General features: G+C 54.9%; 8 protein-coding genes across 8 annotated transcripts; 2 read left to right on the top strand and 6 right to left on the bottom strand.

The window, feature by feature from the left end:
• Window positions 1-414: 414 nt before the first annotated feature.
• SETTUDRAFT_177505 (uncharacterized protein) lies at window positions 415-2,258 on the bottom strand. The gene is made up of 2 exons (XM_008028128.1): window positions 2,102-2,258; window positions 415-1,960 (listed from the first exon to the last, which is right to left on the bottom strand). Exons 1-2 carry the CDS (start codon window positions 2,171-2,173, stop codon window positions 605-607), a joined length of 1,428 nt encoding a protein of 475 aa, XP_008026319.1. The 5' UTR covers window positions 2,174-2,258; the 3' UTR covers window positions 415-604.
• Window positions 2,259-3,585: 1,327 nt separating this feature from the next.
• Window positions 3,586-4,834, top strand: SETTUDRAFT_169410 (uncharacterized protein). Its single transcript, XM_008028127.1, has 3 exons — window positions 3,586-3,688; window positions 3,744-4,587; window positions 4,637-4,834. The coding sequence occupies exons 1-3, from the start codon at window positions 3,597-3,599 to the stop codon at window positions 4,760-4,762; spliced, it is 1,062 nt and encodes a 353-aa protein (XP_008026318.1). The 5' UTR covers window positions 3,586-3,596; the 3' UTR covers window positions 4,763-4,834.
• A 903-nt stretch (window positions 4,835-5,737) lies between these two features.
• Window positions 5,738-7,837, bottom strand: SETTUDRAFT_184812 (uncharacterized protein; the record flags this gene model as incomplete). The annotated part of the gene is made up of 5 exons (XM_008028126.1): window positions 5,738-5,995; window positions 6,102-6,284; window positions 6,348-7,113; window positions 7,170-7,547; window positions 7,595-7,837. 5 exons carry the CDS (start codon window positions 7,835-7,837, stop codon window positions 5,796-5,798), a joined length of 1,770 nt encoding a protein of 589 aa, XP_008026317.1. The 3' UTR covers window positions 5,738-5,795.
• A 2,147-nt stretch (window positions 7,838-9,984) lies between these two features.
• SETTUDRAFT_39803 (uncharacterized protein) lies at window positions 9,985-11,214 on the bottom strand (the record flags this gene model as incomplete). Its single annotated transcript, XM_008028078.1, has 1 exon — window positions 9,985-11,214. The coding sequence occupies one exon, from the start codon at window positions 11,212-11,214 to the stop codon at window positions 9,985-9,987; it is 1,230 nt and encodes a 409-aa protein (XP_008026269.1).
• A 384-nt stretch (window positions 11,215-11,598) lies between these two features.
• SETTUDRAFT_169407 (uncharacterized protein) lies at window positions 11,599-14,426 on the bottom strand. The gene is made up of 4 exons (XM_008028125.1): window positions 14,297-14,426; window positions 13,837-14,179; window positions 11,943-13,780; window positions 11,599-11,892 (listed from the first exon to the last, which is right to left on the bottom strand). The coding sequence occupies exons 2-4, from the start codon at window positions 14,008-14,010 to the stop codon at window positions 11,787-11,789; spliced, it is 2,118 nt and encodes a 705-aa protein (XP_008026316.1). The 5' UTR covers window positions 14,011-14,179; window positions 14,297-14,426; the 3' UTR covers window positions 11,599-11,786.
• A 774-nt stretch (window positions 14,427-15,200) lies between these two features.
• Window positions 15,201-17,845, bottom strand: SETTUDRAFT_47657 (uncharacterized protein; the record flags this gene model as incomplete). The annotated part of the gene is made up of 6 exons (XM_008028091.1): window positions 15,201-15,373; window positions 15,427-15,995; window positions 16,042-16,222; window positions 16,292-16,648; window positions 16,700-16,755; window positions 17,635-17,845. The coding sequence occupies 6 exons, from the start codon at window positions 17,843-17,845 to the stop codon at window positions 15,206-15,208; spliced, it is 1,542 nt and encodes a 513-aa protein (XP_008026282.1). The 3' UTR covers window positions 15,201-15,205.
• A 5,205-nt stretch (window positions 17,846-23,050) lies between these two features.
• Window positions 23,051-25,528, top strand: SETTUDRAFT_177499 (uncharacterized protein). The gene is made up of 2 exons (XM_008028124.1): window positions 23,051-23,276; window positions 23,393-25,528. Exon 2 carries the CDS (start codon window positions 23,430-23,432, stop codon window positions 25,230-25,232), a length of 1,803 nt encoding a protein of 600 aa, XP_008026315.1. The 5' UTR covers window positions 23,051-23,276; window positions 23,393-23,429; the 3' UTR covers window positions 25,233-25,528.
• Window positions 25,529-25,954: 426 nt separating this feature from the next.
• SETTUDRAFT_151489 (uncharacterized protein) lies at window positions 25,955-27,162 on the bottom strand (the record flags this gene model as incomplete). The annotated part of the gene is made up of 2 exons (XM_008028123.1): window positions 25,955-26,987; window positions 27,044-27,162. 2 exons carry the CDS (start codon window positions 27,160-27,162, stop codon window positions 25,955-25,957), a joined length of 1,152 nt encoding a protein of 383 aa, XP_008026314.1.
• Window positions 27,163-27,642: the final 480 nt, after the last annotated feature.

Raw genomic sequence — 27,642 nt, 5'->3', positions numbered from 1 at the left:
CATCCATCACATGTGTGTGTGTGTGTGTGTGTGCATATAGGGTACTAAGCACGTATGTATGCATGTGTGTATGCATATATACATGCACATGCATAATCATGTGCTGCATCCGAATACCCGACAGTGTGGGGATGGGGAGAAAGAGGGGGACGTGGTGGGGTGGGGGTGGGAATACGTATACCTTAGCTCACGAGGTTAGTGTGACCAACACTAGCTGCATGACCAGGACTTGGGTATACGTATGGCGCTAGGCAACAAATGCGTCACTGGGTTTTTTTTTGAATAACTGCAGGCTCAAGATACGGCTGTTGAAATCAGAGGCTTGAAAGGAAAAAAAAAGAATGCTCATGAGATTCGTAATCGTCTAACTCTTATGCCTGTGCCTAACCAATCAGGCCGCTCTTCCAAACAAACAAAAAACAGTGAATGAATCGCAAAGGGGGATATATGCAACGCTTGCCGTACTTTAAACATAAACCCCCAAAACCAAAAAACCAAGATGCCCCCTCTTGCAATCCAAAATGTGGAAACGCCCGTGATGCACTCATGCGTATGCAAACGTTCAACTTATTATACAGACCAAGCTTGGTCAAACGCGAGTAGGTTAGAAACCGTTGAAGCCCATCATCAGACCAGCGCCGGCAAGGGCAGCGCCACTCACCCATGGATTGGCGGTTGCACCTGGTAGGGCGGCACCACTGCGAGACGTGGCAAAGCCAGCACCAGTGACGCTAGGGCCTTCGACTCTAGGGCCACCCGTGCCTACTGCAGCTGTTGATACGGCGTTGGCCACGAGGGAGGCGTTTGGAACACCATCAGTACCCTTTTTGATTTCCTGAACGTTGGACGAGGTGGCGTTGAAGTTTGTTTGCGCCAGTGAGATTTCGTTGTTGTCAAGATCGTAAACGACGTATGCGGATCGCAGAAATGTGTCGCCGAGAACGGCGAGAGAATTGCCAGCTGGGCCAACACCGAAAATGCAGACGGGGCGTCCGCGGCTAACGGCAGCAAGAATGACGAGTTCGTTGAGGGGGACAGAAATCTTGACGCCAGAAAAGTTAAAGTCGAGCGAGCCTTGCTGATTTGCCAGGTCGCAGTTGACAAAGGCGGCACCCTGTGAGGCGTCGTACTGGGCATCGAAAGTCTGGTACAGCGCGTTGGCGACCTGGTCGGGAAGATACATCAACGAGGAACCAGAGTCGAGGAGGACAGGCACATTTTGGTCCTTGAACAGAGAGCTGTCGTTGCCGTTCTGGCCCATGCCGGTCAAGACAATGATAAACTCGGCATAGGCGCCGCGTTCCGGGACAATGGGCAGCGTCTGTAGCTGGCCCTTGTACTTGTCGGTATCGACGCCACCAAACAAGATGCTTCCCGTCGACGCGTCCAGGTCGTTGAGCCAGAGTGAGTATGCGTTTGAGTTGATGGTGCCCAGCTCGGACAGCTTGGCAGGCAGGTTGGGATATGGCTGCAGTCCAGCGCGGCCGACGGCGACCTCGTTGATGGTGTATCCGATGCCGAGGATGCCTTCTGTTGAGCTCGAGGTGTATCCAATGCCAAACTGCATGTCTTTTATCGTCTGGCCGCCAAAGCGGAAAGTGTCCTTGGCATAGTCGCCGGATGCGCCCGAGCCGTCAACATAGGAAATGTTAAATACACTGTTGACGTAGGTATATGTCGACGAGTCGTTTGCGTTGTATGTGCCCGAGGCGCCGCACTGGTTACCGCCCGAGCTGCATAGTTTGGAGTTGACCGAGTTGACCCAGAGATCGCTACTGCCTGTGTCGATGTGCAGCCGGAAGTTTTGGGCAGGAGTGCCGAGGGAGGCGTTTGCAAAGTAGAGAGTCTCGAGGTTGTCGAGCGTCTCCTGGACCGTCTTTTGGCGTCGCCGCAGCTGGTCGTGGGCGACGGGGTTGGTGACGTGGCGGCGCTGTGTTTCCAGAAGGACGACCTTGGGGTTCTATTCACGTCAGCACACGGCGCGGTGGGTGCAGCGATGCAGCGACGCATCCGTGCGGGGGGGACAAGGCGCGTGTGTCGTGCGCAAGAGGATTCGCTTCACAGGCGAGATGTTGGGGGGGAAGCCAAGCGATGCACTTACCTCGCGTGCAACGAGTTCCAGTGCCACTGCTGCTGACGCCAATTGGGCGGATAAGAAGAGCGAGTACTTCATGTTTGGCTTGTGTGAATGTCGAGCACCCGGGGCGTCGGGGCAGCCCAACTATCTATGTATGCCGCAGGGGGGGCGCCGCAGAAGCGTGGGGGGTGTGGCTGAGTAAGTAAGAGGTGTGGAGCGCAAATAGCAACAGGCGAAGACGAGCAAGGAAACGCGGTGGCGACGGGGTGCGAGAGTGCCAAGTCGACAAGACGAGGGATTATGGGCAGAGAAGTAAAGTAAGTAATGATGCAGGACAAAGATGAGGAGGCAGGGGGCGGCGTGTCTGGGGCGCAGATTAAGAGGTGTCTGGCGGCTACCAGTGCAGCAATGCGAGGCAGAGGCGCGGGCTGTCGAGGTTTTGACGCCGAAGGGGGCGTTGGAGGCCGGATGATGACGACGCGTGTGTGATGAGGTCAAGTCTAGAAGTGTTACGGATCCAGTGGCTCTAGTGCCGCTGCCCACGTAACGCACCAGGGCGCTTTCCTCGAAGCGCCGGCAGATCCGGATCCATGAGGCCAGCAGGCGCAGCCATGGTTGCTTGTGCTGGTGCTGGTCGTGGTGGCGGTGCTTGTTGCCTCCAGTGCAGCCGTGTGTGCGTGGTGTACAGTAGACGACGAGGCTGCATGGCGATCAATCGAGAGCCGCCTCACAACCCTGCACCGGGCCCAGGTGCGGCGGAAATAAGGAGCTGACAGCGGACGGGCCTGCGACAAAGTTTGGCTGGCGAGACCGGGGGGATTGCAATACTGCCTCTGCTCTCTCTCTGTGTCTGCGTCTGCGTCTGCGTGGCCACCAAGAAGAGAGGCCAGGTACGTCAGCCGCTGCCAGGGCCGAGGGTGAGGGCGCCGCACGCAATTAGCGCCGCCGCCATGGATGCATACATACGTATACGTAGTAGCATCCGCGACATGTGTACCAGTGCCAGTGCCAGTGCGGAAGACGCCCGGAGCCAGCCATGGCCGAGCTGCGTGCTGCTGATGCTGCCAGGCCAAACCGACTGCGCCGCCTTCCATAAGACGTTTGAGGCTGAAACCCCCATCTATGCGCAAACATGTCGTGTGCCCGCCAGCCCAATCTCTGTGTGTGGCGCTTCCACCGCCCACGACCCCTCAGAAACCCCGAGCTTGTCGCTGTCGCTGTCGCTGTCGCTGTCGCTGTCGCTGTCCACATGACGGCGCAGAATTTGTCGCCGCGAATGACGACGACACCCGCGAAGACGACGACGACGCCGCCTACGACGACTGCAGAAGCCTTGCCATGTACGAGCATGCGCCCCCTCACCATCTTTCGGCTGAGGGGCGCCTTGCATGCCGACGCCGACGCCGACGCCGACGCACGTGAACACTAGCCCCGATCGGGCCGACCCGTCAAGGCGCGTCTGCCCTCTATCGCGTCTCTCGCGTCATGCCTCCACGCACCTCGTCCACGCCGCCGAAACATGTCCAAGGCCGAGTCCTCCAAAGCTGCCGCCAGCAACCGTGTCAAGCCCAACCCCAATGCGGCCGGCGGTGCAAACTACGAGCTGCCCTGGTAATTGCCCCCCCCCACGCCCGCTTGTACCCCATCCCGCCTGACGCTCAGACAGGGTAGAGAAGTACCGTCCCGTCTACCTCGACGATGTCGTCGGCAATACCGAAACCATTGAGCGCCTCAAGATCATTGCCAAAGATGGCAACATGCCGCACATGATCATCTCGGGCATGCCCGGTATCGGCAAGACAACGTCGATTCTCTGCCTCGCCCGCCAACTCCTCGGCGATGCCTACAAGGAAGCTGTTCTCGAGCTCAACGCCTCCGACGAGCGTGGAATCGATGTCGTCCGCAACCGCATCAAGGGCTTTGCCCAGAAAAAGGTCACTCTCCCACCCGGCAGGCAAAAACTCGTCATCCTCGACGAAGCCGACAGCATGACGAGTGGAGCCCAGCAGGCCCTCCGCCGCACCATGGAAATATACAGCTCCACCACGCGCTTTGCCTTTGCCTGCAACCAGTCCAACAAGATCATTGAGCCCCTGCAGTCGAGATGCGCCATCCTCCGATACGCTCGTCTTACCGATGCCCAGGTTGTGCGCCGCATCATGCAAATCTGCGAAGCCGAGGACGTCAAATACTCCGATGATGGCATTGCAGCACTCGTCTTCTCCGCCGAGGGCGACATGCGACAGGCCATCAACAACCTGCAGTCGACATTTGCTGGTTTTGGCTTCGTCAATGGCGACAATGTCTTCAAAGTGGTGGACAGCCCGCATCCCATCAAAGTGCAATCCATGATCAAGGCCTGTCACGAGCAGCGCATAGACGACGCCTTGGCATCATTGAAAGAGCTGTGGGACCTGGGCTACTCGTCCCACGACATTATCAGCACCATGTTCAAGGTCACAAAGACGATTGACACTCTTAGTGAGCACGCAAAGCTCGAGTTCATCAAGGTCAGCATCGCCAACTTATCGTGCCCCGCAATCAACTAATACGAAACAGGAAATTGGCTTCACTCATATGCGCATCCTCGACGGTGTCCAGACCCTGTTGCAACTTTCCGGCTGCGTTGCCCGCTTGTGCAAAATCAACATGCAACCGCAATTATTCGCCCTTCCTACGAAATGAGTTCAAAATTTAACATGAGGCTTGGCTTGCATTTACTAGCATGGCGTTTGGCGCAAAAAAAACTCTCACACACCCACACACACACACACACACACACACAAAATCTCTCTCTTATGCATTACCAGGGAAACCCTGAACAATACATACAAACCCCCGTTTAGACTTTTCCCCCCCTCCCCCATCAAACCGATATACTAGTAATATCCCTCTTTAAACTTTCGGGGCGATCATCGCTTTGATCCAGGGGCGCCATTGCTTCCCCCCCCCTTCCCCAACTCTGTGGCCCCCAAGACTCACCCACCTCTTGATTGGCCGCTGGCCTTGGCAACCAACCTACTACACGCTGCTCTCGTCAGCACTATAAATATAAAATTAGCATGACACTCGAGTCGCGACGGCCCTGTTACACTTATATCTCGTTGCAGCCACCAATTCTCTCGCGCTACCAGGGTGAATCCCTAGTCTCACCCCATGCAGCTTGGCATGGCCGTGCAAAAAAAAAAAACCAGTGCATATAGGGGGGGGGGCAGGTCATGTGCCGCTTGTGTAGTACCAAGACATAAACATGTATCTGTATCCATATATGCATGTATGTATGTAGCATGTAGTTCTTGGACCAGTACCTATGTAGATATACATGGTATGCAGCATAGCGACCAATTAAAATGACACTTTGAAAAACGGCCCCACAAACGTCATTGCGTGACATGGGGGATTGGTACTTGGTTGGTTTTCTTTGCACGTCGACAGGATGACTGGGTACATCAACCATACATACATACATACATACATACATACATACATACATACATACATACATACATACATGCATGCATGCATAATACGCAATTTCCAAGCTGATTTAACGACAGGAATTTTCTTCATTTCATTTCATTTCATTTCACATGAACGTTACGTGACGTAGGGCGCTCATTAGACGCTATCTTTTTTTTTCTTCTCCATGTCCATACAATGCAAACAACACACGGGCATTTCCATCAAACGCACGCGAAGCATCATAGCAGCTAGTCTATTACGCCGACGTGGGCGTGGGCGTCGGGTAAATGGGAATCATAAACTGCTGGATCAGCGACGAAGTCAGCGGCACAAACGAATTCGTGTGTGTGGCGTTTGCCGGGCCCCAAGTCGTTAGGTTGGCTGTGAGTTTGACGTCGCCGGTAGCAATGTCGTAGTGGTTCAGTGTGCGGTTGAAGTAGGCGAGGGCCGCGACGGCTATTGAACAAGTCAGTTAGTGTTCGTTTTCTTGGTGATGCGGAGAGAGACGGTATAGTAGCGCGAGTAGGGAAGTGGAGAAATGGAGTGGGTGGATTAGACTTACGCTGGTAGTAAGGAACTTCATGCCCAGACTCGTAGATACGCGCAAAGCTAAAGTTGCCGTACTGACGCACCTCGCCGTACTCTGTTCCATCGACCATCATGGCCTCGTAGCCCGCAGCCCGGAACTCCTTGCTGTGCGTGTAGTCAACCGCCAGACTAATGGCCTGGCCACCGAACCAGTTGCCTGAGTCCTTTGTTAGCATACTTTATCTATATATATATATACATGGGAATTGGGAAATCTCACAGATGTAGTCGGCATCACCGTAGGCCAGACTGACGCGCACATCCTGGTCGAGCAAGTACTCGAGGTCGAGGCGGAAGTTGGGAAAGATAAAGTCACCCGTGTTCTGGAAGGCGTAGTAAATGGCATTGCTGCCCGAGTAGTTGAGCGTGACGCCGAGTGCTTGCTGCACCTCGGGTAGGTTGAGGTAGTCGCCGTAGTTGGACGGTGGCGTGGGGTCGTCGTATGGGTGGCGGATGTCGTAGACACCACGCCCGCTGTAGTAGTAGTATGGTGATTCGACATTGTCGCGGCACATCATCTCGGCCTCGCTGCATATGCCCTTGACGCCGGGCGTGAGTTCCTTCTGGGTAATGGGCGCGTCGACGTGGTAGTAGGATCCATTGTTTTCGGCGGCACCGCGGCAATTGCCAATCTGGAAGAGACAGCCGTTGAACATTTCGTTTGCAAACTTGGCATACGAGTAGACGGTGTCGTTGTACGCCTTGATTCCGTATGTGTTGTTGACGGCGAACTCGGGGTAGTGGGCAGCCTGGACGGATTCGTCGATGATGCCGTTGATTATACCCAGCGAGTTGAAGTTCATTGGGTAGCCGGGCATGCTGCCATTTTGGATCTTCAGGTTCTGCTCGTAAAAGTAGCGGAAGAACGCTGGGCCGTAGTGGCCTCCGTACGACTCGGTGAACAGATTGAATTCCCGCGAAGGACTCAGAGGACCAAGCTTGGCGTCAAACTTGGGAATGGTAGCCAGCAGAGCTTGGAACACATGCTGCACACGATGAATTAGTCAATGACACGGATAAATAGTGATTTGTTGAGACGCACCCATACGGCCACAGCAGCAAGATCGGTCGTGTCGATATCGCCCTCGTTCAGTGGATCCAGAATTGACCATCGTCCGGTAGCCGGGTATTCGGTCGAGTTGTAGTGGAAGTCCCCTGACCACACGTTTGTGCTGCCAACGGCCTCCTTCTGATAGCTGAAGCCCGTGCCCACTGGCTGCGAGATGTACAGCATGTTGGAAATGTTGTTCCAGCTGTAGGGGTTGTACACAGCCGTGAGGTTGTCATTGATAGAGCATGGTCCATTCTCCTCAAAGAGACCAATCAGCGAGTCGGATCCCGGGCCTCCGTTCAACCAAAGGGTGAATGGGTCGGATGCCGGGTCTCTGCGGGACTCGAAGAACCAAAAGAAAACATGGACCTATGCAGCGTTAGAGAAGCCGTAGCACGAGAGCAAAATGTACCTACATTTGGAGCGAGATCCACATATCCAGAGTAACTGTCTACACCAGGCGTTGTCTCGCAGATGCCCGGGTTCTTGTACCGAATGGTGACATTGTTGGGCGCCGTAGCCGTCTTGTAGTCATCCACGTCCATGGGCAGGTAGATATTGTCGCTACGCTTGCTCCACTGCTTCTTGGACACAGCAGCAGCGTGTGAGACGAGCGACGAGAGCGCCAGCAAAGGCGTTGCTATCGACTTTGTAAGCATGGCGAAGGAGCAGCCAAAGCACTGGAAAGCAACTGAAGAGTAAGTAACGAAGAACCGACCGTACCTGGGGCGTATTTAAACCATACCGAGCAAAAGCCAAAAAGCTTGTCAAAGCTTGTCAATACTTGTTAGTCCTTGTCGTCGCATCCACCGAGGTCATTATCGCGACTTTTGCGGGGTCCGTCCGACGCTGGGTTGCCCAAGGCGGTTTGGGCGAGCGGCACACATCAGTTGCTCCTGCCTCAACCGGCCTAGCTCGCGTCGTATACCAAGTCGCCCTTCCGGATTACACGTCCAAAAACCACTAACTTGGACACCAGCCTCCGCCTACTCGCCATCCATTGCAGCGTAAGCCCTTCTTTTGTTGCCGGACAGAGCGATAAGAGATCGCCACACCGCGTACGTCAGTAGTCTGTGGGAGCGAGGGAGAAGAAAAAAAGTTGGAAATACCTCACGCTAGGAGTCTTGTTCTTGTCCATGACCACCACACACACGCATACATAGCAGTAAACTCTGTTATTACCTGGTTCCTATACGGCCCTTGTTCAACCATCATCCGACTACCCGGAACCTTTACATAGTAGTCCATGTACAAGCCAGCAAATTGAGCCAGACTTTTGCGCGATATCCCCGAAGCATATTGCGACTATCTTCCCAATGGCAAATCAACCGTGTCTTCCGCGGGGTGGACCTGAAAGTGGGAGGGTTCCCCGATAGTAAGACCATGAAGGGTAGTATGCCGGCTAGCCGTCATATCGCAACACTGCTGACGTGAGCGATATTAGCTATATACTGGGGCTTTACATGGGTGATAGAATCTTGATAAGAACAAGGGAAAAAAGCAGGATGCTTGCTGGAAATGAGGACTAGCAATCACAACAAGCCAAAGTTCGGTAATCAATCTAGTCAGGACCTTGCAGAAAGAGTATGTATGAGAGAGAAAAAAAGTGAATCCGGAGATGTCCGCTTGTGCAATTTTTTCTTTCTGTGTTGGACAGTTATTATTCCTTGCGGGTTACACCCTGGAAGATTCGCTTGGCATTATCAAGACAGCTAGTTTTCTAGTGCTTATTTTTTTTTAATCACTTGATCCGTTCACCAATATTTTTTGCTTTCTCTTGACCTCAACATTCTCGACTGATGATAAGTTTTGACAAGGCGTTTTATACGTACACACGCCACTTTCGCCTTTGCTCGTTTCTTCCCGCGTTTCTGATGCATGCCGTGTGTGTGTTGTTGCGGTGTGACGATAGCAGAGAATGCGGGAGCGGGAAGCGGATAATGTCTTGCTAAACTTAATAATCACTTATCAGTATCTTCTGTGGGTCAAGGAATGAACGAACCCACTCAATGGCTGGTTATATGCCGATTTCTAATCATCAGGTTCGGGTATAAAACATGGCTTGTAGAATGCTCAATGGCATGTATATCCTGCACCTTATCTCTGGGAAACATCGGGTAAGAAGAAGGTATACTTCACCTCTTCACCGTGGCACGTACGCGCACATGCACACACACACATTCGGGCAGATACACAACTTATAAATGGAGCTAAAACCAGCATGACGATAAACCAACTTCATAACCTTCGTTGCATCTCGTAACAAAGCCTCACTCCAGGCCTGATCATTCAGAAAATGGGCATGATTCTGATAGATATCCCAGCAGAGGGAAAGGAAAGAAAGAAGAGCAGAGAAAAATATATACAGCAGAAGCGCTATAAGGTCGCGTGAGAATGAATAAACAAATGAATGACGGAGGAAAGAGAAAAAAAAAAGGAAACAAGAAAAGTGGTCGGACGCGTGCTAATCAACTCCCCTGCTGTACGTCCTTCTATACAAGAAGAAGAAGGGGGAGGTAGAAAGCCGGTACAACGACTCAACAAAGGGAATGACTATATAAAAAAAAAGGAAAAAACAAACAAGGGTATTCTCTCAGCGCTAATATGCAGAAAAAACGCTGGAAAAATAAAGAAAAAACGTGGACGTCATAGTCCACCCATGCTCATCCTCTCTGCCAACTTTGTTTCTTCTTCTTTCTTGTTCTCTTTCCAATTCAACTTGTAGCACCACACAACCAGGGATTCCACTTATTTTCAAGCGGAACCATGCATCGTCCAATATCTGCATGTCCGCGGACTCTTTTTCTTAAAAAATCTCATCGCCACACCCGCCATAGCCATCGTCGGCGGCACGGGGCTGTACCGCTGATGCAGCACCCTCAATCTCACTGGGTATGCTAGGCACAGCTGGGACATGCACGCCATCAGGGACAACTCGCAACGGCTCGTCGTCGCGCTTCAAGCTGTTTCTCGAAAACTTGCGTCGCAGCCGCGAACTCTGCCTCTTTGTGTTTTTCCTGATGCTGGAGCCTTTTGCACGTCTGGTCGAGCGCTTGGCGGAGGCAGCTGCGTCTTCGTGTTCCGAGGCCGAGGCGCCCGAGATGAGGTCCAGGTCGCCTTCGGAATCGGTGGGCATGGGCTTGTATTCAGGGTCCGAGTCGTGGGCGGCCGTTGTCTTGCGCTTCTTGACGGCTTTGGCGGCGGCCTTTGGCGTGGTTTCCGATGCCGAGGTGCGGGCGTCATCGTCGTTCTCGCTCTGCGTTACGTCGGGCGTGGGCGGGCCGAACTTGGGCACGGGGGGTACGGGTGGCAGATCGTTGTAGAGGACGGTGTGGAGCTCTTTGCGGGCCGAAGCGAGTTTGAATTCGAGATCAGAGACGCGCTTGCTAAGCTTCTTTTGCTTATTCAGGTCTTTCTTGCTGGGCGTGTGGTAAAGACCCGGCGTGCCCGGCGTGCGTGGTGTGCGCGCTGGCGGCATGGCATCAGCCTGCGAGGGAGTACCACGAGCAGCGGCTCTGGCGGCCATGCTCGGCCTCACAAAGACCTGTGGCTTGGGAAGGAGGCCGCGCTCCTTGGCTTCGTAGTAGGCGATTTCGGCCGCCCTCTTGCGCTCGTCCATGATCTGCTGATGCAACTCCTTTTCCCGCTCAGCCTCGGTACTGCCGGCTTTGCGCTTCCCCAGCACGCTGCCGAACATGGTCGCAAAGGCGCGCTGCAAACGTGCATAAGTGCCTTCACTGCCCTGACCTGCGGCTGACGAAGCGCCCGTGCCATTCGATGTCGCAGTCCCGGAGGAAGCATTGGAAGACGTCCGCGACGGTTGATTTGTAGAGCTCTTCCGCGAGACGGGCTGCGCATTCTCCTCGTTGAACTGCTCAATCAGGTCCTCGATGCCAATGTCTTTCCAGAGCTCCTCGGGCGGCGGGCGGATGCTGCTGGTGGTGTTGGTATGCTCCTTGAAGCGCGATGCGCGCCGTGGAGTGCCATCCTCCATGTCCTCGCTCATGGCCAGCGTGGCTGCGCGTGTGATTGGCATGGGCGCTCGTTGCTCGTTGCTCGTCGCCTGGTCCGGTCAGATGAATGCGCCAAGGCCGAGTACCTCGTGGCAGGCGGCAGCGAAGAGCTCGCAAGAGGGGGGGGGAGGCGCTCAGGGCAGAGATGCGGCGAGGCGAACGACTGTTGTTGTTGTTGTTGTTGGCTCGAGTCGAAGGATTGCCGAACGGACATCGCCAAAAACGACCCATGGCCCGAAAAGAGGACCCTGCGTCATCCATGACTTGGCGCCCATTGATTGCTCGTGCCATCACGCTACACTCCACAATGGCCTGTGCCACGTGGTCGCCAGCCTTTCACCGCTCTGCACGCCTTGTTCCTTCATGGCTGGGAGTGTGACGGCCTGTTCTTTTGCCCGTTTTACAGAGTGACATTGCATTGTCCATGCTGCATGGTGGTCATGTGCGGTGGTGGTAATGATCCAAATACTCGTACATTCAAAGCCATCTACATGCAGTACCACGGCACACGTGGTGCACGGTGAACTCTACCATCCCCGAGCTGAGAAAGAAAATATGGAACGGCTCCAATACGCCACAAATGCAAGTGCGCCCTCTATAGCTTCGCCTTGGGTCCAGATTCCTCCGCCAGCGCTTCTTCGTAGCAGTCGTCAAGGTGCTGCCTAAACGCCTTTGCCGTTTGGGGACGCTTCAGCTTCAATCTGCACTTGGTTAGCATCTCGTCCATGTCATGGTCTCAGAAATTACTTACGTTGGGGTCAAGAGCTGGTTGTCAATGGTAAAGGGGTCCACAAACAGCCTCACAGCCCTCACACGCTCGTAGCTGTTGAACTTGTTCTTGCGTCCCACCTTGTCCAGCTCCTTCAACACGGCCTTCTCCAGCTTCTTGTTCCGACAAACCTCCTTGAGCTTCTCCATGTCGCCTACGGCAATCGTCTCGCCAAGAACCTTTGACGCAAACTGCGGGAACAGGTCCGGCGCAACGCCAAAAATGGCAACAAGGAAAGCTTGGTGCGAGTCGCCGTGCACGTAGGCAGACGCAATGTAGTTGCAGTTTGCGAGGTAGGCGTTTTCAATGCGCTCAGGCGAAATGTACTCGCCCTGTGCGAGCTTGAGAACGTTCTTCTTGCGGTCGATGACCTTGAAACGGCCCAGTTCGTCCACGGAGCAGATGTCGCCAGTGTGGAACCATCCATCAGCATCGATTGCCTTTGCCGTCTCTTCCTCGTTGCGGAAATATTCCCGGAACTGCGATCCGGAGCGGACAACCAATTCACCGCGGGGGTACGGCTTGTCGGTCGAGAAATACTCCATGTCCGGCACGTCAACGAGAGCCAACTCGGCGTTTGCTGCAACACCACCGCAGTTGCCGGCGGTATAGTCGTCATCCTGCTGAACCAATGAAACAGCGTACGTCTCCGTCAGGCCGTATCCCTGCTTGAAGCTGCTTCCAAATACGATACGCAAGAACTGTTGCAGACTAGGGTCGATGGGCGCAGAACCCGTGAGCAAAACCTTGCAGCGATCTAGACCAATACCAGCCGATACCTTCTTGCCCCAGATGCGATCATACAGCATGTGCTTGTCAGTCGGGTTGTGCTTGTCGTTGACCGCCGCGAGCTTTGTAGACACGACATGGCGCGACAATGCTCCCTTGATGCCGGTCGCGTCAACCGTCGCCTCCTTGATCTTTGCTCCAAATCTGTTGTAGAGCCTCGGGACACCGGTGAAGATGGTCGGTCGCAGCATCTTGAGGTCGTCGACAAGCTCGACAATGTTTCCGTGGAAGTAGCCAATTGCCGAACCAGACGCCAGCGCCGAATGCTCTCCTAGGCGCTGGTAGATGTGCGCAAGAGGCAGGAAGGAACAGATGATCTCATTGGGCTTGGTACCCGTGAGCACAAAGCTCGCGCATGTTGCAGAGTGCGCGTTGCGGTGGGTCAAGACAACGCCCTTGGGGTTTCCAGTTGTTCCAGAAGTGTAGTTGATGGTGACGATGTCGTCGGGTGAGGGTGGGTTCACTGGGAGCGGCTGCCTCTCGCCCAAAGCCTCGACATCTCGGATATAGTGGATCGACACGCCTTGCTCGCTGGCGAGCGAGTTCAAAAGGTCGCCCTTTGACTCTCCGGGAAGCTCGCCAGCCGACAAGGGGTCGAGCACGACAATGAGCTTCAGGGTTGGGAGCCGCGGCTTCAGCTTCAAGAGGGCTGCGACGTGGTTCATTCCAGCAACAACGCACGTCAACTCTGCATGGTTGATGATGTATTCGGTCGTGTCCGGGCCCAGCGTGTCGTAGATGGAGACGGTGAAGAGGCTTTGGGACATGCAGGCCAAATCGGTAATCTGCCACTCAGGCCTGTTCTGGCACCACAGCCCAACACCGTAATTTTGCGCAGTCACGCCGGCCTGTCTGTGCAAGTGGACGAGACCGGCGCCAAAGCTGGTTCTCCTCTTTGCAACCGTCTCGTAGTCTTCCCAGACATACGGGCCAAATGTCTTGGTGGCGGCGTCGTATGGGCGGTGGCCGAGGCAATTGCTCTTTGGCCACTTCGCAACCGCGTTCTCGAATGCCTCGTGTGGTGTGCTGATCTGTCGCCCGGCGTCAGTGTTACTTGCACGTCTCTGTGGATCCTCTGGACAAGTACCTCGGGAACCAGTCTCTCCAAGAGTGGCTTATCGGCGAACCTCCAATGCCTGTAAATGGCAGTCCTTCCCTCTGTCGCGGTGCCGGGCAGCGGAATGCTGTAGGGCTGTCCCTTGGGGGGCGACGGATGCAGCTGCTTTGCGCGCTCGATCTGGGCATCCGCTTCTCCAAACATGGTTGCGAGCGGCTACGGAGGCGAGGGGTCGAGATGGCAGGGAGTTTTTCGTTCGCAGATGGATGTGGTACAAACAGACGTGGCGCAGCCTACAACAAGGACGGTCTTACGGTTGGTCCGAGGGAAACAGGTGCGACGCGAAACCGACGGCGGAGGAAATATGAGTGTGCTCCATGGCTGGTGTCAGCAATAGCTCTCTCTCTCTCTAGCGCTTTTACCCGATCGAGGCGACGTCGGTGTGTCCGTACTGGCTCAGCGTCGAGGCTGCAAATGACAACATACTTACCGTGGTCCTAGCGCGCCACCACCTCGGCGGTAAGAATCGAGCAGCAACACGAGCGCCCTGTCGACGACAGCAATAGGCCGAACAGGCCAAGGCAGAAGGTCAAAGGATGGACAGACAAAGGGGATCCGCGACGGTGCCAGCAGGTGCAGAGAGAGGAAGAGACGGGAGCAGTGCGCGTGTAAAAGGCGGATCATTCGGACAGACAGCCTCCCACTTGCCCCCAAGCAAGGCAAACCCACATTTCCCTTTTGCGCAACGAGCCTCGGCAACTCCTGGGGGGGGGGGATCCGCTATCCTATTGCCTACATGTTCGGGGCCAAGGGCATTGTCCAGCGCGTGCTGCACCAGCGGTCGCAACATCTGGAAGCAGTCTTCAGCCCCGCGACCTAGCGACTCTTGTTCCTTTTCGGCTCCGGCGCCTCCCCCTCCCCCCCCCCTTGTGTTCGCTACCCCGGATTCTGCTGTGGAAATGGTGGCTCTTTTCTTTTCGAGGGCGGCAGGCGCAAAAGCCGCTCCCTGTACTGCGCCGGGTGGGATACAGAGCATGGGCGTGGGCGTGGGCGTGGGCGTGGGCGTGAGCATTGCATGTGCCACCGACTCCCTGCGTCATGTGCGACGGCGGCTTTCCTTTCTTTCACATGCCGCCGGCGGTCCGCAATCCGGGGTACTGCGCGGACATGCACATGGCTGGCTCGGGCCCGAAAAACACCGATGGGCCCAACCTGCCGAGGCTCTACTGTAGCCTCACCACCGCCACCACGCCCCTCGCACCATGACACGACGCTGCACTGCTTCATGAATAGGGGCTGCGCAACACGTCTTACTTCCCCTCTGGCCTGCCTGGCCCCCGGCCGATCACTATATGTACATGCACTATCTACCTAGCTGCCCCCCTCGGTCCCCCCCAATCTACGTCGCGCCAGGCAGCGACGCCGGAGTCTCGCCCTCGCCCGTCTTGGCCGCCTTCTCAGGCGCGCCCGTTTCCTGCGGCTTCGTCGCCGACTTCTGGAACGACTGCTCGAAATCCGCAATGATGTCGTCAATGTGCTCGGTTCCGACGGAGATCCGGATAAGGTCCTGCATGCGCATGAGCAAGCCGCAACACGAATAGTGCTCACTCAGACACTCACCTCGGTAACACCAGAGCTCAGCTTCTCCTCGTCGCTCAGCTGCTCGTGTGTCGTCGTCCACGGGTGAATAGCCAGCGTCTTTGAGTCGCCTACGTTGGCCAAGTTGGAAATGAGCTTGAAGTTGTCCACGACCTGCGACCCCGCCTTACCACCCCCCGTCACGCCAAACGACAAGACGCCTCCGAACCCACGCTGCAGATACTTCTTCGCCAGCTCATGAGACGGGTGGCTTTCAAGGCCTGGGTACGACACCCAGCTGACATTTGGGTTGCTCTCGAGCCACTTGGCGAGCTTGAGCGCGTTGAATGCATGGCGCTCGGCGCGCAGCGAGAGCGTCTCGATACCAAGGAGGAGCTGCTGTGCTGCAAACGGGTTCAGCGCGGCGCCGAGATCGCGCATGATTTCCACACGCGCTCGAACAATGAATGTGACTGCGCCAAAGGTTTCCCAGAACTTGAGGCCATGGTATCCCGGCGAAGGCTCAATCATTTGCGGGAAGCGCTTGGCATGCTTGCCCCAGTCGAACTTGCCGCTGTCGACAATGACCCCGCCGATGGTTGTTCCATGGCCTGGATCCGTTAGTTGTGGCACAGATATACAAGCAAGGCTGCGTACCTCCAATCCACTTGGTGGCAGAGTGCACCACGATATCAGCTCCGTGGTCAATTGGCCTGACAAAGTATCCACCCGCGCCAAACGTGTTATCCACGACCACGGGCACGCCCGCTTCATGCGCAATGGCGACAATCTTTTCAAAATCAGGAACGTTGTACCTTGGGTTACCGATACTCTCAAGCTACACGTCGTCAGTCGGCACTTATCCGCGAATCCTTTGCATACAAGGCAGGGTAATGCAGTAACTCACATAAATAGCCTTTGTCTTGTCATCAATCGCAGCCTTGAAGTCCTCGGGCTTGTCGCCATTGATGAACTTTGTCGTTATGCCAAAGCGCGGCAGAAGCACCTTGAGCTGGTTGTACGTTCCGCCATACAGATTCGACGTAGAGACGATATTGTCGCCCGCATGCGCCAGCGCACATATAGCAATGAACTGCGCGGCCTGGCCTGACGCCGTCGCCAACGCAGCAGCACCGCCTTCGAGCGCGGCAACGCGATTCTCAAACACGCCGACTGTTGGGTTCCCAATGCGGCTGTAGATATTGCCGGCTTCTCTGAGACCGAACAGATTTGCGCCGTGCTCGCTGTTGTTGAAGACGTACGACTGTCATGGTGAGCTTTTGGCTTACAAAGGTGAGTGACTAGAATGACATACCGTGGTGGCGTAAATGGGCACGGCACGCGAATTCGTTGTCGAATCCGGTGTGTGACCTATGACGATTGCATTAACAATCTTGAATTTTCTCTTCTTGCTTTTCTAGAAATACAAGGCCTTACCAGCATGCAATTGCAGCGTCTCAAAGTTTTTGGAAAGCTGTTCCGCCATATTGCTCGCTTTCCACGTCTATCTTGTATGTGGGATTGGGAAGAAAGCGGGGGGAGGGACTTGACGTTGCGTCAAGCGATATCTCAATTGGATCTTTTCTTCCACCGCACAAGCGTTATGGTAGTAGACTTGAGCAAGAGACTGTAGCAAAGGGAGCAGGGAACAGCAAAAGCAAAAGCAAACGAGAGCAAAAAAAAGGGAAGAAGGAAAGAAATGATAGTCAAGCCCTGCAGATAGATAAAAGAAAGGCCTCCCACCCACACTCCCGTACCACTCCAGTCCCATTCCGTCCCAAGTCCAGTTACATAGCACTACCAGTCATCACGTCATTTGTACCCCATCTCGCGTGAATGCTACCCCAACGTACACGCTGATGCTTTTCCTAAAGCGCGCGTGTTGCCCCTCGCATGCTGCCCAAAAGGAGAAGTATATCCTTGCCCCTCCCCCACCTCTCAGCCCGCGTCCCGTGCTGGGCCCCCACGCACACACACACACACACACACACACACACACACACACATATATCCTTGTGGTGATTTTGTTTGAAAAAAAAAGAAAAAAAAAGGAAAATGAAGCAACACATGATATACACAGGTCGCACTACACAAACAAGCCTTCTTAAAGCAAGACCAAGCAAAGCAAAAGGAAAAGAAAAGCAGAAGAAAAAAAAAGAAAGAAAGAAAGAAAGATAGAATCTTGAGCTAGCAATATCCCATCCCATCCTATCCCATCCCATCATGTCTTCCTGTCTTGTACCTACATACGGCATAGACTGTAACTGTAATCTTGTAGCTCGTAGCTGGTAGCTTTGTCAATCCACTGCCCTGGCCCTGCGCCCCGATCACGCAATTCCGCACTACTTATGTATCCCATGGATGCGGGGTAAACCATGACCATGACCATGACCATGACCATGACCATGACCATGACCATGACCATGACCATGACCATGACCGTGACCATGACCGTGACCATGGCCCTGACTAGCAAAACCCCCCGAAGAAAGAAAGAAAAAAAAAGACAAACTATGTACTAGCGAGGAATATGATGGTGGTAGTTAAGACGGCTAAAGTGAGGGGTAGCTGGAGTCAATAAGGAGTTCTGCAAGCGGACTAGATTGGGGATTGTAAATTCGTTAGAGGGGGTGGAGCGAGGGGTAGGGTAGGGCAGGGTGAGAGGAGGACAGGGGGTAAGTCAGGTATGACAGGAAGGGATATGTCATACTATGGGATTTTTAGTATGGAGCTGGGAATGGCGAGGTAAGGTGTAAAATGGAGGAGGAGGAGGTGTTCATGGAAGGGAGGTGGTTGTTGGAGGTAAGAAGTGGGTGGAGGAAGAGGGGTGATAGATATATTCTAGATTTATGGCGTGAGAGAGAGAAAGAAAGAAAGAAAGAAAGAAAGAAAGAAAGAAAGAAAGAGAGAGAGAGAGAGAGAGAGAGAGAGAGAGAGAGAGAGAAGCGGATATAAATGTGCCTATACTTCTCAATACACGAGTTACTTTCCTGCACACTCCCGTATAGACAAGTAAACAAGTAAGCATTTAAAATACCCTTCTACGTACCCTTTTTTGTCTCTTCCCAATTTTTTTTTCATCTTTTTTTTCAAAACTTGAATCTCACCTCTACACTCTAACCAAGTATACAAACTAACCTCGTCTTCACCCTCTTTGCATCCAAATTCCACATGCTCAGTCCTGCTAATCTTGCAAAACCACTCTCCCCTACATATTGCAAGCTGGTCGCGTAGACAAGCATCTTAAATGTGCTAGGTTGACTATTGAACGTCCAAAATAAGGGTATAATACGAGTTTACTATACATGCATGTATGCGGCACAAGTGCAGGGGGTGTGGCATAGGGCTCTCTGCATTAGTCTACACTATGTGTCGGAGATGCAAAGGCAAAAAAGTAATAATAAGCAGTGAGAAATCCAAGACAATAACAAGAGCCTAGCAGAAATTTGAACAGATAACATCGGTTGCGCATCCATATGTGCGTGTGTAGAGTTACAGGTAGGATATACTTAGGACAGGGGTACATACGCGAAATGTCGAGTAAGACACACAAAGCAGAACATCACAAATGCAAAGAATAGCAAAGAGGGAACAAAATAGATCAACATCTAGTATCGCTAAGCGGCAACTACCGGTTCCTACAGATCCAAAAAAAAAGTAACGCTGATCGCGACAATCCCTTGTTTGCTGTATCCAGTTGCGAGAGACTGACTCGTACACCGGTATTCTTAGAAAAGTCGAGTCAAGGACAGTGTTAGTGCCATGGATGGGAGGATTGCATGTACATAGTTTCAAGCAGACACGGCATAACCCGTTCCTCTGTATGGGCTTGCAAAGACATCTAAATCTGAATGCTGCATAGCGGCATTAATCCCTCCATGCAGGTAGGTAGGTGATGGCAAAGACGATACCCCAGGCACTCAGTAGACTTGGCCCTAACAGTTTGCTTCCTTCCTGTTATGGCTGTGAAGATTGAGCGAACACGTCAGTATGCATTGGTGATTACTATTTCCAGCACCGTATCTGTGCAGATGTAGAAAAATAGTAGTGGGGTCCAAAGTCGCGCATCGATTGAGAACCAACACTGACTAGCAACAGCCCGCGGTAAGAAGCATGATGCGTCATGTACCGTTTGCCGATCAAATCATGGAGATCTTTACCTCCCAAAAGATGCAGGATATCTCGAGGTGCGGGAAGATGGCCCGTAGGCCATGCATGTGCGTTTGCGGATCTATTTTCAGCCTCGCCTGTTATCTCGTGGGGTCGAGTGAAGAGCAACGTGCATGTTCATGGTGTCGAGTGAGCCCCGTGGGGTTGCAGTTGCAATGTGGCTGTTAGCAAAGAGAGGTGACGTCTGCCGTCAGGCGCTGAATGACAAGGCTGAGGCTGGGATACATTGCTCAAGCTGAGCCAGGGCTTGTGTGGCGGGCTTGCGGTGCGACCTTGGTGCTCAAGAGGCGCTGGGAGAGGTGAGCTGGCGACGCCTTGGCCGGGTGGTTGCGGCTATCTGTGTGCACAATGGTCCAGTCGGGTGTCGGGGGAAACGTGGCTCTGTGGTGTTTCTAGAGGCGCTGCATTGTGGAGTCGGTGGTCTGATCAAGGCCTGCCGTGGGAGCTCAGAACAGAGCGCACGCGAGGCATGTCGGCATGTGCTCCATATGAGCGTGACATGGCGTCGGCAGGTGAGGCAGCGTGCCTTGCACTATAGCTGCAACTCGCATGCTAACATGTTGACGCATGCCAGTTTGTGGCAGGCGGCGAGGCCATTGTCAGCGCTATGGTATCAGCAGGGTGGTGTGGATAGTCCGCACGGTTCTCAGGGCCCAAAGATGAAACAAATATGACAGATGCAGACTTGCGGCAATGACCAAGCGATTTGATAATGGGTGCCTGTGTCGATGTGCCGGCAGACGGCAGACGTCTGAGGCTCTCGAGACGATGCCAGTGCCGCAGGTAGGGAAAAGCGACTAGTAGCTTTCGGAGGATTTGTCCAAGGCGCAGTGCGACAATGCCGCTCCCACGCAGGTCGAGCGAAGGGTTTGACATGCGCCCAGCTGGTGGGTTTGGCGTGTCCCCAATGAATGAAGCGTGAAACCTCCGGTACTTGCAAACTCTATTAAGTTATTTCTTGGCATCACATTGGTGGACGGGTGCGGCTGGGCGTGGTGCCCATGGCATGTCGCCACAGTGGTGGCGGGGAGGTTAGAGAAGAAAAAAAAAGAAGAGTGTGTAGCTCCGTTGGCTCTGCCCTGCGATGGCGCCAAAACCCCGTGTAGAGTTGGTACAGAGGGGGGGGGCGAGGGCAGTATACCTACACCTACTTGGTTGGTGGTGGAGTCGATCTGATCGTCGTCACCCCCCCAGGCTTGGTGGTGGGAGGCTCCAACGGGAGGAAGGGAGATTGCGCTTCGTGACCGTTGAGGGGGGGGGGGGCCCACCTGGGATGAGGAGGGGGAGGGGGTGGATGGGAGAGCGAATCACGGGAGGTGGGATGGCGGGTAGGAATGCAGCTTGGCGCATGCAGCACAGGACAGGCAGGGATCCTCGGCCACGCTGATCCTTTGCGAGTGGGCCGTTTCTCGCCCTCTGCTTGGTGCTGGAAATCCGCCTCGCTGGCCATTGGTTTCCGCGACAGACGCCTCTGTCAGCACTGGGCCCGGCGCGGCAGAAGAGGAAGAAGCACTATGCAGCGCGTCGAGCACCGTTGTCGCGAACGTGAAGAGGGCGCGGCAGAAGCAAGCAGGGCGGCGGGCATGGGCATGTGTGCGTGGGATGCGCGGGCAGACGACACCAGAAGCAGGCCTGGCAATAGTTACATGGAGCCTGTGAGAGTGTGCCCTGCATCCATGGACATCAGGCCATTCCTCCTGCTGTGTGCGCCACTAGCCCGACCGTGGTTGCACGGCACAGAGCGAACTTGGCCGGCCAGCCAACGCCTGCGGGCCCACGGCGTGCATGACGGCCAGGCGTCGCACTGTACTGTGTGGACATATACGATGACGCTGTCGCAGGCGTGGCTAGCCGCTGGCGAAGAGGCGGGAGGACGGGGCGGGCCAGAGGGAGAGAGAGCGCGATGGATGGATGGGTGGCTGGATGGAGCAGTGGATGGATGGATGCATGTGGGGAGAGAGGGCGAGAGAGGCAGTCGACGAGTCGCGACGACATGCCCATGGCTGACAGCGGGCAGGCGCCGTGCAAATGGCCTACTGCTATAGGCGTAGTTGGGTGATGCATGAACCCCAGGGTTGCATGGAACCGTGTCATCGGAGGGCTGGCCGGGGCCTAGGTGAACTTTGACAAGACCCGTGCCAAAGTGTTTGCATTCCCGCCCGGCACCCTCGCCTCGACGCGTAGGGCACGAGTCCGTTGCAGCGGCCCTGGTCGTCCGGTGCTTTGGGGCGCTGCGGTTGCATGTATGCGCAGGCGTATGTGGTGTAGTGTAGTGTAGAGGTGGATGTGGATGTGGATATGGCTGTGGATGCGCAGCTGGGTGGTGTGTGTGTGGTGTGGCGAGTGCAGGGCGCAGCCCAATCTGACGACGACGACGCCGCCATCCGCCACCCATCGGCCCATCATCATCCATCCATCCATCCACCATCCATCGCCGTCTTCATTCATTCATTCATTCATTCATTCATTCATTCATTCATTCATTCATTCATCATTCATCATTCATCATTCATCATTCATCATTCATCATTCATCATTCATCATTCATCATTCATCATTCATCATTCATCATTCATCATTCATCATTCATCATTCATCATTCATCATTCATCATTCATCATTCATCATTCATCATTCATCATTCATCATTCATCATTCATCATTCATCATTCATCATTCATTCATTCTGCATCCATCATCCCTCCACTCACCGTCCACCTGCTCGACCAGCCAGCCCGCGCCCATCCATTGAGGTGCGCCCATCCACCTGCCCCATCCCCCATCATCGCTCTCAGGCTGGCGGCTTGGCGCGGCGGAGCGTGCGTCGGCTACATGCTCCCGGCGCGCCTTTGTTCGCTCGACTTCGGCTAAATCTGTCAGTGCACAAGCACTGGCACACGCACAGGCAGCCAGGCCCAGGCCAGCGTCCCAGCACCCCGGCAGCCCAGCGCCACACGACGACGACGTACGTGGTGCTGGACGGGCGGGCGGCCGGACAACAGAGCGAATGCTGGGTCGACGGGGGCGCTGTGTGTTGAAGAGGGCGCCGGTCGAAGGTGCGTGGCCGCTGGGTGAGGGGGGCGGTGGTGGTGGTGGTGGTGGTGGTGGTGGTGGTAGTGCCGGTGGTGCCGAGGGGGCGGGCGCGCGGGCGAGGGGCCAAGAGAAACACACGAAGACGAGGCTGATGGCAAGCAGGCGCTGGGCAGGTCGGGGATATCAGCGAGAGTGGGTTTTGGGGCGGGCTGGGATGGGTGTCGTGGTAGTGGCAGTGGTGCTGCGAGCTGGGGGAGCAGCCGTGGCGATGGGCCGCTGGGGGGGGGACGCGTCGTGGAGGAGACGAGCGCAGAGGCGGCGATGGAGATGGCGGACGGGGTGGATGGCGGATGTTGGGTGGGTGAAGAATGGGGACGGACGGGCTGATGAGAGGGGACGGGCTCAGGCAGGATGCAGCAGCCAGCAGCCAGCAGCCATATCAGCCATGGCGTGGGTGGGAGACTTCTTGCCTGTGCCCCGTTTTTTACTTTGTTAGCCCTGCCCGGCTGCTTGGGCTCGGGTCCGCCACCGCTGCGCACACGGCCACTGCCATTGCCATTGCCATCGCCCCTCTGCCCTTGCATCCACTGACCAGCCCAGCTCCCCGTCGCCGCCGTCTCCGTGGTTGAGAAGCGCGTCGTTGTTGTTTTTACCTAGGCGATCAGAGGCCCCATTGTGTGGTTCCCGGCGTAAGTTCCGTTCCCCTTCCCAGCGGCTTGGAGCGTGGCAGTCCCTGCAACCCACTCGTTCCAACTCCACGACCACGCACGCACGCACAACCACGCGCCGTGCTGACTCGCTACAGCCACCCAACCAACACCAACACCACCACCACCACCATCATGTCCAACATTGTTGTCCCCAACGAGACAAAGAGCCAGTCCGTCCGCACAACAAAGGATGGCAGGCAAATCCGCTACAACCTGCAGGTAATCCAGCAGCCCGAGCGCGCCCGCGCCTGTGGTAGCGGCGCAAAGTCGAGTGCCGACAGACGCCCTGTCGACCCGCCGCCCATTGTCGGACTCCGCGTCTTCGAAAACGACCAGGAAATCACGTTTGCCTACAATGCAAACTTCTTCCTTCACGCCAGCCTCGAGAATGCCCGCACCATCGCCCCCGGACGCGCGCCCTCCACCGGCGGCCCTAGCTTCCCCGTTCTCACCGGTACCCCTGTTGCAGGCATGGCCTACCTCGACCGCCCAACACCTGCCGGCTACTTTATTTTCCCCGACCTGTCCGTCCGCCACGAAGGCAAGTACCGTTTGAGTTTTGCTCTTTTTGAGAATCTTGCCGAGGTCAAGGACCTGGACCCCGAGGACCCGGATGTCATCTATGATGGAAACCACTTTGTCACCCACCGCTGCGAGGTCAAGTCGGCGCCCTTCACCGTCTTCTCCGCCAAAAAGTTCCCTGGCTTGTCCGAGAGCACCGCCCTGAGCCGCATGGTGGCCGAGCAGGGATGCCGTGTCCGTATCCGCCGCGATGTGAGGATGAGGCGCCGCGAGAACAAGTCGTCCAAGGAGTGGGATGAGTACGACGAGGAGGGCGGAGGCTACGATCGTGCGCGGGGCACTGCGACCCCCGACAACTACGGCCAGCCGCCAAATGCACCTCTTGATGACCGTCCGCGCTCATTGTCCAGCGCCAGCAACCCTGGAATGGCGCCACCCCGCCGCCCGAGCATCGAGGAAATGGCCCACGCCTACCCACCAGGCAATGGCTACCAGCAGCAGATGCCCCCTCCACAGCCCTCTGCATACTCACAGATGCCGCCCTACGGCTCGAGCCAACACCAGTACCCACAGCAGTACCCACCCCCACAGTCGGCATCCATGATGCAGCCTCCACAGCCCCCGCAGCATTCGACATCGTATTCGCAGCACCCACAGCACACCAGTTATGCCAGCCCACACCAAGCCCAGCCCCCAGTGCCAATGAACCAGCAATACGCATACTCCAGCTACCAGCAGCAGCAGCAACAGCAGCAGCAACCGCCTTACGACCATGCTCCCCCTACCAGGCCAGAGCAGGTACCTTCCGAGTACGCTCACCCCGCAGACTACCGTCGCACCTCGATTACCCAGTCGTCGCCGCAGCAATACCCTACTCCTAGTCACCCAGTGCAACCATACCACCCCATGGACCAATACGGCCGATCGCAGTCCATCAGCCAGCCCTTGCAGCCGCTGCACACTTCGCCCCAGTCGTACACATCTTCGGCTCCTAGCAGCATCCAGACCCCTAGCCACCAGTCGTTGCCGTCTCTGAGACCCATTGTGGCCGACAAGCTGGACCCTGTCTCGCCATCGTACCAGTCTCCGCCTAGCTCCATGTCTGCCACCATGTCTGCCAACTCTGATGGCTCCAACCAAAACTATGCTCTGCCCAAGTTCAACCCTCAGGTACAGGGCCTTCCGCCCATGTCTGCTGCGTCAAGCAACAAACGTTCCTTCTCGAGCACATTCGACTCGCGCCACCTGAATGAGCGTATGGTTGCAGGAAGCAGGCCTCAACCCGCTGGTGCCGGCTACAGCTACGACCCTGATTCTCCCGACATGGAAGAGCCAATGGACCGCGCGGCCATGAGCTACAGGCGCGCCGACGGAACACAACGACAGCGTCACGTTCCCGAAGTCGGCGTCTAAATTCCTTGCACGCCAACGGCTGTTTATCACGTGTAAGAGGGGCTGGTAGTGTGGCCTTTGTGTAGGTGTTTGTTGTTGGAGTACGGAGTTTTGTGTTATCTGTCACGGATCTAATGTGCTCTGATCATCTATACCCCCTTGAGTACGACAGACGGGCGACTCTCACTATGGCCATCTTCTTCTTTTCCTTTCTTAATCCTGTTCTGCACACTTAACCCCATTTTTCCATCATTTATCGCAACACGCCAGCCACTTGAGCTGCACTCGACCATTTCCTTGCTACCATTCTTTTCTACACCCCAATATATGTATTGAACATTGACATACCCAGTACACGCGTCATCTTCGCTCAAACTCTCTTTTTGTTCTTGTTCCAGCTGTCATGTACGTTGGCCATCTCGTGAATCCACAGCACGAAACACGAGTGATCCCTGCAATGAATCGTAAATTTGTTGTTTCCTGGCAATAACTGGCGGTTGTTCGTTTGCGTGGTTTGGCGGGCTGGTGCCACCATGCGGCATCAAGCGGAAAATTACGTATATGGTCTCATGTAGTAAAATGGGAGGCTTACATGTTGATTGCATAAGCTCCATAGGTTAGGCTGAAGTTTCAATGAATACTACGCTGTGCGTTGATTATATCGTGTGCTTGTCTATTTGGGTGATCGCTCTTCAATGCTACACAAGCCGACTATGGGATGAGATTCAAATATTCGGCCATGTTCAAACTTGGCCCTTCTGCTCCGCATCGCCATTCTTCATCTCGGCTGCGCGACCCTGCTGCATTCCAATTTCCCCATGACTCTGCCTTGCTTCCCTCCTCTTACGAACAAACCTCGCAATGTATCCTCTCTTGCCATAAAGATGGAACGGATCCAACAAACCCTGCACAAAGCCCCTCTTGTTCCTCTTTTTTTCCAACCTCGCAGCCTCGAGTTCTCCATCGCTCATGTCCCAAAACTGCGTCTTCTTATCCCTGCCCTTGACCAGGCCCCACAGATCAAACGGATCAAACATGGTAACGATCCACGGACGATCATCCCTCCAGCCCGGCCCCTTGCGTTCCGTGACGCCGTCGCGAGCAAGAAAAACCGAGTTCGACGGCGGGAGACGTTTTCCCGGGTGCCAGGCATTAAGCAGCGCTGAGTTCAAGAACATGATGGCCGCCTCGAAGATCCAAAAGTACACTTCATTCTTGTAAATGCCAGAGTCCCATCCGGAAAAGTACTCGATGAGTCGGTAGATGCAGCGGATGGTAACAATTGTAGCACTCACATACAAGACATACAAGACAACACGTAGCTGCGGTTTCAACACGCCAGCTCTTGCCGCCCGCCGATGAAACTGCGCTGCCAACAGCCCAAATGCACCGAATAGAGCGGCCTGGAGACACAGCGAGGCACTGACGAGCCTCGAACCCAGTCTCCGCTGTGCATCGGATGAACTTGAATCAGCCATTCGCCATGCACCCTGGCCAATTAAAATCTCACATACTGCATCCAGCCCAATAAAGGTCGTGGCCACGCGGCCTGGATGCAGCGGCGCAAGGTAGGGAATATAGTACAGCAGACGAGAGAAGATGAAGTAGTTGATCAGGGCGTAGACTGGGGGCCCTGACATGATGAGCACGGTCGAGGCGATCAGGTAGCTGAGATTCGAGGGCGAATAGGCGCCCGCCAGGCGTACAGCGAAGCCGCTGATCATGAGTAGGGCGGCCCAAGGGAGGAGCATCGTGGTCCGCCATGATTTGTGTTTGCTGGAGGGTGGTATTAGGGTTTGTGTGAGAGCCCAAGGGTAATAGGTGATACGAACATGGTTTGCCAGATGTGCAAAACACCGGATATGGAGAAGAGAATGATAAATACAATAGGAGCGGCTTTGTTAGGGGCATAAAACCACACACTGGCTGGAGAGTAGTCTCCTAGTCCCATGGTCGGAGGCGATGGCTTGTAGTTGGATGTCTCAAGATACTTGTATCGATGACCAGGTGTATCTATCGTGATAGGAGCATAACCTTGTCATCAGTTGTATGCAGCACTCCTGCATTTATTCTCATACTCAGACACTCAGTGCCCCTGGTATTCACTAGAGTAAGCCATCAGGCGACAGATACGAGGTCAGGCTGTCGAGAGGAAAGCCTGAGCTGGAACCACAAGTCATGAGGAGGCTTGCACTGGAGACAGCAAGGCTGTGCATCACAAAACAAGAGTATCTGAATGAGGGGAATGGACTGGAGGCATCGAATCATCGTCCCGTCTTTGCAACCTGGAATGCGAAGAATGCGAGGCGGGCATGGGAAATGTGCCTTAGGCCGTGGTGCCACGATGCATCGCTTAGAGCAGAGCAAATCACGCATGAAGAAGTCGACCAGGCTAGGCGATAGCAAATTGCAAGAGTTTTGCAGAGACTGA

Source organism: Exserohilum turcica (assembly GCF_000359705.1).
Source record: "Exserohilum turcica Et28A unplaced genomic scaffold SETTUscaffold_22, whole genome shotgun sequence".
Lineage (NCBI taxonomy): Eukaryota > Fungi > Ascomycota > Dothideomycetes > Pleosporales > Pleosporaceae > Exserohilum > Exserohilum turcicum.
This window is presented reverse-complemented; position numbering and strand designations above follow the sequence as displayed.